The sequence below is a fragment of the Clarias gariepinus genome, chromosome 12 (assembly GCF_024256425.1).
Source record: "Clarias gariepinus isolate MV-2021 ecotype Netherlands chromosome 12, CGAR_prim_01v2, whole genome shotgun sequence".
Lineage (NCBI taxonomy): Eukaryota > Metazoa > Chordata > Actinopteri > Siluriformes > Clariidae > Clarias > Clarias gariepinus.
The window spans coordinates 17,047,322-17,060,425 of NC_071111.1; the positions used below are offsets into that span (position 1 = coordinate 17,047,322).

The following is a 13,104-nucleotide window of genomic DNA, read 5'->3' on the forward strand; positions in this document are numbered from 1 at the left end:
CTCAAAGAGAAAGGACAGATTATTGGGATGCAATTTATCATCTAAAATTCTATATTCAGGGCCTCCAGATAGTGAGATTTGCCCAGAGTAGCATCACTCTCCTCTGAAGGGCTCATTTGCATCATCTCCAGAAATTCCACGATCAACACAGCGTCATTAGTTTCCAGCTGGTGTTGGCAAGAAAAAGAGATTTCAGTGGCCAAGACAGAGTACACAGACAGAGTGGACAGAGAGCTAGAGACGGGTCCTCACACACACACACACACACACACACACACAAGCTACAAATTATTATGTGGTTGATTAGTATAAAACACATACCTGTCAAATAACATTGCTTTATATTGTGATTGCTCTACACTAATATTCAAGAGAGATCACCCTTTGTTTCCTTCATATTTAACTGCTCCAGTTGTCACACACACCTGCATCCGTCGTTTAGTTTTATCGTCCACCAGATGTTATGATGAGGGAAACAGGAATCCTGAATTTGTCCCATTATACTGTGGTTTAAAACTGCTACCCAGGTACACTGGGATATTAAGGTGACAGTCAGTTTAGTACCTTAGGAAAAAAAAAAAAAGTTCGAGTTTTATAAGGTGCATTATCATTTGCCCCCATCATGATCATGTCACCATCATTTTCAATGGAACTGTCATAAAGGTTGTTTTTTTTCCCCCCCGAGCATATTCACGTCATTAATATTGCAAGAATGGCTGATGGTAGATTAGATCTTAAATAATTAAATGACAAATTCTGAACACCACCAGCGCTTCTACTACAGTTACGCAAGTTATTAGTTTAAATGTATAGATCATGTGGTGATTTTATTTAGCATATTTCATCATCCTTTTTAAAATGAACGGTATGACACTGTTTTCCCTCCTCATCTTACATACATCTTTGTCTTACCGTCCTTGTGAGAAGTTTAAACCAAATCCTACGTTCAGGATGCAAAAGGAAAACCTTTGCCTCTTTTAATTTTCTTAATAAAAGATGCATTTTTCATAAGAAAAAGCTTTTATTTTCTCCCCCTCAATTTGACAATGTCTAAATCTGTCATATTTTCCCTATTGTTGGACAAAATCAAATACTTTAAAGGCAACCTTATACCTCCCTGCTCCATCCCCCTGAAACACATACACACACACACATAGGTGCAGAAAAATACAATTACGAGGCAATGGCTTTCTTCTACTCACTGCCTGTATCAGGGGTTCGTGTGTGTGTGCTTGGTCTGGGTCTTCTCTGGCTGGAGGCTTTTAATCGAGGTCAGAGATTTACAGTAGAATAGTGTCTATATGCCTCAGGCTTTGTCATTCTTCAGGCAATCCTCGTCTGATTGTGAGAAGTGACCCCCAGAGATATATAACCTAACATCATGTCCTGGTTCTATAGCTGCTGGTGATGAATCAGGGCGAAATGTTCGGAGCTGCACACTGTGTCTAACTTCTGTTAATGTAAATGTAGTGAGCCATGACTGCGTGCGTATTCATGTGTTTGTGCAACAGTATGTACTTACACACCAGGGCTGCCAAAACAAATTTCACAGTTCCTGTGTTCCATCTTTAGTTGCATAATGTAAGTCTATGAAAAATGTGTTATTTTTTTGGCTGTAATTAAACCTGTCACTTAATGTAGGGAAATGCATTCTATTTAAATCCTGCGTTATAATTTTCCATTTTTAAATTATGCATCACTCTTCTAAGAAATCATGATGTATGTATTATTGCGGGTAAAACGATTGCAATTTCCAGCATACACCGATTGACGTCAGTCTTTTCTGTCTGGTGTTTGAAGCATTGTGTTTCGATCACAAGCTGTGTTTCTGAACATCACACACAGTAACACATACCAGCTCTTCTTGGTCCATATGTGGACATCACTGCAATGACCCCCCCCCCCCCATCACAAAGAACAAAGGTCAGCAGCTTCAAACATAACCTTCTGCTTATTAAAATTCTATTTTAGCAACTCATTTCTTCTTTCACATATTTAATTTATTCTTAAAATATTTCAGAATAAAAAAGTATTTTCATGTAAATGATTCTAAGACTCTCTTAACTCTCTCTGTATGTGTCAGCACTTTGATGGTGGCACTGTGCAAACAAACACAAGCACAAAAATAAATTAGATAAAATCCATAGAGAAATGACTCAGGTTTTTTTTTCTACACCTTTACAATACGATAGCAAATAGCGATTTTCATGGCCCCGCATACTAAAGAGGGATATAAAGTTCAGTTCTCTGTGATCGATCATTTCTTTTTCGTCACCCCCACCCCCCCTCAGTGTGCTGTCCTCTTTCCATTCCTACGTTTAGTATAGAAGATGTGGTCATGTGTGTTTGAAATGAGTGTAAAAGGAGAGCTGCTACTGCTGCAGGAGAATGAGCAGGCTGCTGCAGGCCGGCATGAAACACAGCTTATTATCCACATTCTATCACCGCCATTCCCACCACATTTTTCATGTTAAATAAGGTTCTCTACAAAGATACAACATAGAAAACTGTTAAATATATAACCGTAGGCCGATCAAAATGACTTCTGGCTCCTTTTGCGGCAATTTGAAATAATGGTATTTTTTTTTTTTCATATGATCACTTTTTTGTCCAATGAGAATCAATGCTTGTACTCTTTAACTGTGACCAACCATGCTTATTGCAAAGTGTCCCAAAGTTTGCTACTGAAAAAATGCAAATCTCATTTTCTTTATACACATAATGTATGTATACAGTGCCTATATTTCCAGTTTCAAAATACAGTGGATTCAGTTCAAGAAAGAAAAAAAAATGTATGCAAAGTATTAAAGGTACTACTGGAATTTAGTTCATTTTGATCAGTTCATTTGCACAGATCAATTATTTAATGCCAGTGCCTTAAATTGATGGACATTGGTGTTTATTAACAGGGCTTGGTGTCTTTCGCCTTGCTCAGCCCTGCCTCTCTGAACTCTGTTTGTTAAGGTATTGTCCGTTGAGCTGTTTGCGTGTTATTTTTCCTCTTTGGTCAGTAAATGTGGTTTGAGTGCCAAAGGTGGACTCCAGCAGAAGGCCTATTTGCAGAGCGTGCAGGTTGGAACCCCAGATCTGGCCTTGAAAAGGGTTTAGACATCCAGTGAGCCTGAAAGAATGCAAGGCCCCTCATAGGCAGCGGTCCTGCAGGCTCTCGGGTGCTCAGTGTGAGGTGCTGTGTGGACGTATGTCCTCCGTGGCACTAGGGGGCGCTGCCCATTTACAAAGCGGAGCTACAGACAGGCAATTGGAGGCGGATGTTGAGCCGATGACAGACAGCAAGTTATCTACAGCAGGCGGGCGGGTGCAAAGAGCTTGTCAGGCTTCTACAGAGTCCACATGAAGCTCTCTACACCATTAGATCTTCGGCCAGTGTTAGGAGACCTGTAGACACACAAACACATGAAACAAATTTAGACTAGTGCATTCAGCTGTATCTACTTGCCAACCGGATGTTCCATTAAAAAATATAGGTATTTAGTTAAATATACAATGTAGACTTTTCGAAATGAATAAGTTTTTAATTACGTCTGGCTCCTTTTCTGGCAATCTGCAGTATGGATTTTTAACGCATACGTTTTTCTCTGATGAGAATCAGTGGTTGTAAAATGCAACCAAGCAGGAATACTGTGAACAGTACTGGAGGTTGCTGGTACCTTAAGTTTTGCTCTTTTATATGGTACATATACTGAATAATAGAAACATAGTGGTACGGTAGTGGTCATACGCATCATGAACATGGCATAGATTGTGACTCTAGTAAATTTAAACATAGCATATTCGGCTTATAGTGTTTTTCATTATTTGATAATGATTTATTACTTTTCAATTTTAATTATCTGGGCCTTTTCAAATGAACAGAAAATGTTTAGCTGCAACTGCCTTAGCCAAATCACTGTTTCATTACATGCCAGAGGTCAAATAAAGCTCATGCCTTATGTCAATTAAACTGTCGTTTGCTACTTCATTGAACTGTCAAGTGGTTTTAATACCAAGGGGAATACTGAGAAATCTCCATGCCATCTGGATGGTGCCTGGTCCTCTGCCAGTGAGATAAGGCCATCGAATGCTTGCAAAATGGCACATGTCTTTAATAACAATGAACTCCTGACAACTGCATAGGGACCAAACTGGCATCGAAAAGGCAGGTGCTGGCTTAGGAAATGAGGATGTCTTACTATAAAGCAGCAGGTATAGAGCAACCGGGACTCAGAATGAACCCCAATTTAATAGACAAATGACACATTATTACAGGTGTACATTAATTATATCTTCTATCTTGCAAGTCCTACTACATATGATGACCTTAGATAAATAATTTTTCATATCTGTCATTTTTATAAGCACAGAAGAACTAGCTAATTTTTGAGGGCTTATGTGATAGAATGCTTCCTTAAATGATTATGTCTCTTGCTTAACTCTTGTTATCCGTGTGCAGCCCAAAATACTCAAACTGCCCAAAGGCTTTTTTTCCCCTTCCTATTTTCCATTCGTCTTGTCATTAAAGAGGGTGAGAAAGAAAAGTAAACGTTCTGCTGGGTCTGCTGTATTCTCCTAGAGGGCTGCTCTCATTAATACACTGGTGCCAAACCACATGTGTGCAAACAGAACTAAGAAACATGGACATGGAGCAGCATACTGTTGCCCAGATGCTTCTGTCACTTCAGCCTGCAGGAACCACAATATCAGGCCCTTTTTGGCTCACAGCACCACCGAACCAAGAAACAAACACCAGAACTTGACAAGCAGAGGTGCAGATTGAGTTCTTTAAAAAAAAGTCATAACCATTTCTTTTTCTCCTGTGTTAGTACCAAAAAAATCCCCCCATCCTGGCGAGGATAACACCACAGGACACTGAGGCAGACAAAAAATATGTTTAAACTGAAGTTTTTGAGCATGTGGCTGGCCAAGGGACTAGAGGGCTTCTGGTTTTGATGACCAGGAAAGCATTGCCAGTGGACCAGATTGTTCTCTTAAAGAGAGTTTACTACCTGACAGTGAGGACAGCAGTCCTGACGAATGTTGACTAGACCTGAAAATATTCACTGGCGTGATGATACAATTCCCCAACCTGTGTGTCAGCCAGTGAGGGAACATAGCAAGTTTGAAGTGAGGTTGGACAAGGGTTTGTATTTTCAGAGAGGGTTTTGATGACCTATATGACAAACTTAAAATGCATTTTCTCATTCATGTGTTTATATTTCTTTTGCATCTCCCTCTGTATGACCGCAGAACTGTGTGTTTATGGATATGTGACAGTGGAGCAGAGCAGTGCAGCTGGAAAGCTGCTAGTTTGTTTACATTTGTTTGTTTGCCTTTGCATTGCTGGTGTGCTGTGCCAGAAGCCAAGAGGCGAGCTGAGTGCGGTGCTTGTTAAGGGGCACTCTTTGACAAAAATGAGTTCTGTTTTCATCATGAGAAAGTGCCCTCATAGAAGGTAAATGCCACCCTTTTGGTCCTCTTTTACTACTTGTACTTAATGAAAAATTTGAAATGTACATGCTTTAGCCAACTGCCAAGACATACATAACTTGATTAATTAATTATGCATATTTTGTAGTATAGGCTTTTCGCATTTTTGATCCATTCCATGGTAGTCATTTGATAGAATGCTACCATTGACAGCTATCACCCAGGAATTCACTCTCCCACTTACTTAGTGTCTGTACTGCTTTATCCTGCATACAGGGTCACGGGGGGCCTGAAGCCTATCCCAGGAGACTTAGGCGGTGTACACCCTGAACAGGGTGCCAATCCATCACAGGGGACACACATCCACACAATACGGGCAATCTGAGAATGCCAATTAGCCTGATCTGCATGTCTTTGGACTGTCGGAGAAAACCAGAATAGCCGAAGGAAACCTACCAAGCACCGGGAGAACATGCAAATCCCATGCACACAGAAACGAGAATCGAACCTGGCTGGGAATCGAACCCAGACCCTGGAGGTGGATAGCGATAGTGCTAACCACTAATCCACCATGCTGCCTTACCTAGTAATTACTGAAATAAAATGAATAGATTTTCTCCTTGTGGATGTGCTATAGTACTGTACAACACTGAGCCTTGGACAACTGCCTCGAACACATTCATCATGTCATAGCAACAGAGTTGAGCTTTATGGGAACCCTTGCTGCCCCTTTGTAAGTCACTACTCCACTACTACAGCTGTAAATGAGGGTGGTGACTTTGGCCTTTTATTTAGTAGAGGGGCTGCCTCATAAAAAATGTTTTGTCCTTGTGAAGGCTTCAGAATCCTTACTCTTAGTTAATGGAGAGATGAATGTATGAACATAAAATTGTTTTCACCCAAGTTGCTGCGTATATGGATATTAAGACAGAATAAATGCCCATGGAGCAATGCATTCAAGCAGTTATTAAAGTAAAAAAGATTAAATAAATGCAATTCTATTTGCTTCTTTTTATAATCAGGCAGAGAAGTTGTTTATCTGTTTCCCTTTCTTAAACCGAGACAGCGGTAAGGCTTTTATATCTCTGAGACACAACCCAGACAGAAAACTAAGTGGTTTCCTCAAAGCACAATATCACCACAAGATGCAAATTCAGTTTATCCTAAATGCCACACATGGTCCCACTGCTAGGGCCTTTTGAGCACTAAGATCAATAATCATTGATCTTTTCCAAAACACATCCTCCCATGGGCCAAGACAACATCCCACAGTAAAGAAAGGCTGCTAAATTTTGCATGGTGCGCGTGGGACATTCTGGAAGCAGGCAAGAGATTTGTGGGTGAAGTGTGTGAGAAGGAAACGATACATTCACAAATGAAGCCGAAAGGAGGAACAGACAGTTATTCATAGCACATATAGAGTTTTTTCACCTGGCTGTTACATACAGTAAACAAGCCCTGCGGAACATATGGCCTGGAGCTGACATTTTACCGGAATGAACTTGCATGACTTCACATCCTTAAATGTCACAGAGAGCCAAACTGACTAACCACCCTAACTACGCATTTATTTGGAATATCTGTTTAATGGAACAAATCTGTAATATTTTCCTTAGCTTAAAGGACTATTTTTCTGTATTTTCACTGCCCTAAAGTTAAATTAAATCAAGCAGGTTAAATAGATGACACAGTAGCTAGGGTGAGTTTTAATCCCTGCACTTGGAAATGATCACCTTCACATAACGAGGACTTTTTGGTAATGTGGGCTGACATGAAACTAGTGCTGCACAGTATGATTAAAAATAAAATCACATTGTGGTTATTTTGACATGATTTAACCTGCAATATTTACCTATTAAATGCACCATTTACAGTACTGTTCAAGTGTAGAAATATCAAATAAAAGTGAATAATGTCATTAAAAGTATTTGCATCTTATATATCAGGTCTTGTGTTTATCAGGTTCTGCATGACATCTGTACAGTAAGTGCTTCATATGAATTGTTTATATTCAAAAAGCACCAATTTAGCCTTTCCTGGTCAACAAAACCATACACAGGCCACTAGTTTAAAACAATGCACTATTGAATGAGGCTTTTATTGGACAGTTTTAGCATGAGTCCCCGAGTCTATAGGTCATATTCAGCATACTTCAGACAAAACTCCATATCAATTCTTACAGTCTCTTTTACTGGCCAGATGTCCCATGCCTACATTTCTAATCTCCTTAGCCCTGCTAAACTTCCAGCCTAAATGTCCAGTTGGTTGTCTATAAACTGTCTTAGATCTCTCATCTAAAATATGTAGAGTGGAAAAGTATTTACTCAGCTGTTTCATGCTGTATTCAATCATTTTTGTGTGTGTATCCAAACACTAAATGATGGATGCTTTGAAAGTATGTTTCAAGAATGCAGCTACTACGGATCATTATCTTTCTCTCAACATTATCTTTATCGGGAATCCATTAGTATGGGAAGGAAACCAGCCATCTTAAAAATGTGATGAGAATGATGAAATTAATATTTGATTCCATTTTATAAATCAAGCAGATCTGATACAGTATTTGAGGTTCTTCAAGGTAGGCATGATTATTTCCTTGCATACAGAACTAATGTTAATGTTTCCACAATAGGCCTGATATATTCCGACATAAAAAAATATGGCCAATAGTATGTCAACACATAACTGCTCTTTAAACATTCTGTCACAAAAAAAAATGCTCTCTCTTTCCTAGGAAGGCTTTACATTTAATTCTGGTGCATAGTTGGGAGAATTTCCCCATTTAGCCACAGGAGCATTAGTGAAGTTGTGCACTGTTGTGATGTAAGTTTCCCAGGTGCAGTCAGCATTCCAATTCATAGTTTTCCTAACATTGTAAACATACAACAGCCAGTTTTATTTCCAGCACGTGTTATTAAACTAGTTGGTGAGAACGTCACGTAGCTAAATGTGTATGAAGAATCGTTACTGCTGTAAAACTGTCAGCAAAAATACCATAACTATCCACATTATGTTGCTCTAACATTCATGCATGACCTTTTAGGACTTTAAGGACATATGAGGAGAGGACATTAACAAACAGCACATTAATAGTTCTAAAATCAATGGCTGCTCTAATGCATTTCACGTGAATCTATTTTTTTTTCACCTTCTCCTAAGGAATACACCTGGGGCTGTAGCTCTGAGGACAAATAGGACATCTTTTATCATCATACCAATCCATTATGGTACCACCTCACATTCTTAAATAGATCAGTTTGTCTTGGTGCATTTGTCTTAATTAGAGACATAAAGGCTAGAAGGTATTTACCTTTCTATGCCTAAAAGACTGTGCTTTGCCATCTTAGGTGAAGAATGAGCAAAGAGATTTCCACTGCATCATAGTTTCTCACATGACAGTCATCAATGCTGACTGTCCTTGGAGCACGGGACATGTTCTGGCTAAATCTGAGACACAGAGCGTTGTTTACCAGGAAAAGCATTACCTGATTTATTGTTTTTGTGCCTGTTCCAAAAATCTGAGAAGTAAAAGGTCTCTCTTTCATCTTTGCTTTCTCTTATTGTTTTTCTTGGATGAAGCTCAATTGGTGGCAAAGACTGAGAGATGAGAAGCTGGCTGAGTAATTGTGCACACCACTCAGCATGTTCGCTCACACTGCGAGGTAGTCAGGATGTGTGCAACACAGAGAGGTGAGAAATGTGAACGCTCAACAAGCGTTCTTTTAACAAAAAAATGTTTCTCAAAGTTGAACTGCCTTAATAATCATATCTGTTCGACGTTATTAAGCATGACCCAAAATGTCCTAAATATAACTTGGAGGAAGCCTAGCCTGAAATTAACTCTCCAGTGTATTCCCTATTTTCCAGTGAGACTCAAAACGGAGGCAGTGGGCCTGGACTGCTGACTTGGCGGATAAGAGCTGGCAGAGCAAGCTAATGGTCTGCAGCGGCCGGGAGAGCATTTGCATGGAAAAGCAGCTGTCGTCTCAACGGCCGTGCTGTTCAACCCGAGGTTTGGGATATGTCCTGAGGTGCCAAGCAGGCCCAATGGGATCAATTACACAGGCCCCAGCCTGCACCCTAGTACTGCCAGAGCAGCCATCTTCTGCACTCTGATCTCCGCTGGACGCCTTCACTTCCAGCAGGTCTTTTTCTTAGGGAGAAAAACACTAATTTTTAGTACACACTAATGAACCGGTTGCACGAACGCATCCTGAATTTCATTGACCGTCCCCTATTATTCATCACTCTGGTCTGGTAGATGTTAGATGAGGCCTAGAAAACAGATTGTTTTGTCAAACACCAAAGAAAGTGAATAAGTTTTTTTTTTTTTTAAGAGCTACAAAATATAAGCAGCCTGAATTCCATTGTATTAACAGTAGAAAAATAACTGATCACAATAATCATTAGTTTTCACTTACTGGGAACGCTGCAGGCACAAGGCTTATTTTCTGTAATTTATCAGAGACTAAAAAACACAAAAAAGGGGAGTGACTTTCAAAAGAACATGCTTACAGTAAGATCTTGTAGAGTATAACAGAACACATCTTTAAATTTGTAAGACTGCTGAAAAGATTACAAGGACTTCGCTGCCATCCCTGCAGAGGATTTACCACCGTAGAGTCGGAAGGAGAACTGCCTCCATCCTAAAGGACCCACCCATCCCGAGCACAGACTGTTCTCAGCACTTCCCTCAGGCCGGAGGTACAGAAATGTGAGATGCAGGACATCCACTCATGTGGGAAAGAATGAGTACAATGAGCACTGCCATCAGACTGATCTTCTTCAACTCAAACCATTGCAGCCTTACACACACACACACACACACACACACAACGGACTTTTCTTATATAACACTTGTGTAATTTGCACACTACATCTGTTTTTACAGTGTTTATTTTATTGATATTCATTTCATACTTTTGCATATTTTCTATATTCTGCCTTAATACTATGTTGAGATTTTTTTTACATATACCTACTCTTTTGTATACTGTTTTTTATTCTATTTTTTATGCTTATTTTCTACTTTTAAGTGGCATTCATTAAGGGAGCAGCAAGGAAGAATTTTATTGTACAGGGGGAAAATGTTTCTTTACTGTGCATATGACAATAAAATAAAAATAAAAACTTAAAATCTATATCATTTTATATAACAGTGACATCCTGGTTAGAGTTTCAGGTTCCCTTCACTGAACCTAAGATGCCCCGAACCTTTTCCAGCATGACAATGCACCTGTGCATAAAGCAATCTCAATGAAGACATGATTTACACGGTTTAAACTTTGAGTGGCCTGCACAGAGCCCAGACCTCAGCTCCAATTAACACGTTTAACATTGTGTGCACACACACACACACACACACACACACACACACACACACACACACACACACACACACACACAGGCTCCCTCACCTGATGTTCTTGCCTGACAAGAGTCTGACTCTAATCTAGAGTCGGCCCAAATGGAGAGTTTAACAAGCACATACAGTATGGGCACGATAGTCAGCTGCCCATATACTTTTGGTACTTTGGTGTAATTTAGTAATTCTAGTATTTCTAGCCAATTCCATCTACCTCATTTTCATAATTTCCTTCCAAATGATTTAAACCACACTGAAAATCTGTGGTTTATTTATTTATTTATTTGTGTGATTTATGACTGAAAATAAACAGAAATATTCTGCACTGCATTCTACACTTATCATAAATCTGTAATATGGACTCCTTTGCACCGATTACTTTCCTTCAAATGTGTTCAGACAAGACTCTAATGGAACATGGATTGATGAGAAGAAATTCAAAAATTCATGTTGATGATAATATTATCTGTAATTTTGGAAAGAAAAGTATTGTAGAAAAGAAATGCTAAATTAAAGCACTTCCACTAGTTGTCTCTGATGTTTGTTGCCCTTTACTGTATATATATTAATTTATTAACTGTCAACCATTTAAACTGCAAATGTGTCAGGTTTTTTGTTAGGATGTCTGAGATGCTGTATTCTTAGCCTCAACTCCGAGCATAAAGCTCACATATTCCACACCTCCAGGTATTTTTTTCTGGCTAAATATAACCTTATTGTGACCTTTTAAATGTGATTAAAGAATGTTTGTCATATTTCATTAACTGCTTACTGACAAGCTGCTAAAGAATGGCCACAGCTAAAAATGAAACTTTACAAAAATCTAGTGCAAGTCATAAACTAATGACCCAGGCAATATTAGTGTTTCAAACTAAATTGATAACAGAAAAGGTTCTTGCAAAACTAAGTGTGATAATGGTCATGTACATGTTTGGTGTATTATTCCCCTTGACTTCTGAACATGCTATATATGGCTATGTTCACATTACAAGCCATATAGTTTAATTCAGATTTTTTTAGTCAGATTGGATTCGCATATCATGACAGTTCACATTCATGATTCATTTATGAAAATATATCTACAAATCACTCTATAGGCCCTATCTGATCATTCAGATATGACCATTTTCATTCAAGTCACATGACAACATATTGGAAATATATATCAGATACAGAAGTGACTCAGATCTGATCTAAAAAACATCTGATTTGTGCATTTAGACAGCCCTAAACAAATCAAATCTCTGTCACATTAGAATAAGAAAAAAAACAACAACACAAATTTAAGTCACTTCGGGCTATAATGTAAACACAACCTAAGTATGTAAGTTAAAGCTGATATTTTTTAAATAATTAATCCTATTTAAAGAAAGAACCTTATTCTTATCTACTAATGCATATCTCACATTATACAAACTTCCAGCATATGCTGTTTTGCTTTTTATCTTTAACCCCACAGCTTTATACTTCTAAAGATAATTATATTGCTATTGTTGCTTCTGCTTTATGGAAATTATAGGACGGCTTCTAGACTGCTAACACCTCCAGCTATGGCACTGTTCTTCATCATGAACATGAGCCCTCTCAGTCATGCTTTTTACTGGCAGCCTGACAAGTGATAAAATTACCATTTCCAAAGATAACTTTGTGGAAAATCAGGGCCTCTCACCATCTCCTCTCAGAAGCAGTATGGAGGAGAACATGCGCTCCTGAAGTGCTCTGATTTGGCAGGACGTGAATAAGTTAAATGGACCTCATGCTAATAGTGGGAAAGTCTCCGTCTCTCTCTTACTCACTATTTGAAATTTCATTTCTCCAAACTGTATGTAGATGTCCCGAGACTTTGTACAGGTCTAGTTACATAAAATGCCCTAATCACAAAATCAAGTTTATGGCTATAAATAAGGTGGTTATTAATGGCACTTTCCTTTACCAAATTCATTCTGAATTTAATGCTGGGGAAATAAACACAAGCGTTGTTGCAAATTTTGCTTTAGATTTTTTTTAGACAGGCCTCAGTATCAGATCACACATCAGACCAAAAAAAGGAAAATAATAATACATCTTCTACAGAAGCCAAGCTGTTTTGTGCTTAGAAAACTACAGCTGCTGAACTACAGCCAGTTATTTTTTTCTGTTAATTGGCTTTGTTGCATATTTTTACTAGTGCTTAAAATACTTATCTTGATCTGCATCTAGACCACAATGTACTGTACCAGTTAGATGACCCCCTGCTCTAGCCGAAGGAGTTCAGCTGGTTGCCTATTAAACAGTGGTAGCTGCAAGCAGATATTATTTACCCTTATTCTCCATAG

At 38.8% G+C, this 13,104-nt stretch overlaps 1 protein-coding gene across 2 annotated transcripts in view; it reads right to left on the reverse strand.

Annotated features, from left to right (window-relative positions):
* Positions 1–1,058: 1,058 nt before the first annotated feature.
* LOC128534281 (chemokine-like protein TAFA-5) overlaps positions 1,059–13,104 on the reverse strand; it is a 163,209-nt gene continuing 151,163 nt past the window's right edge. For both annotated transcript variants that reach the window (XM_053508653.1, XM_053508654.1), the window contains exon 4: positions 1,059–3,396. In XM_053508653.1, the coding sequence (XP_053364628.1) occupies positions 3,388–3,396 (9 nt within the window). In that variant the 3' untranslated portion in view covers positions 1,059–3,387. The remainder of the gene's footprint in view (positions 3,397–13,104) is intronic.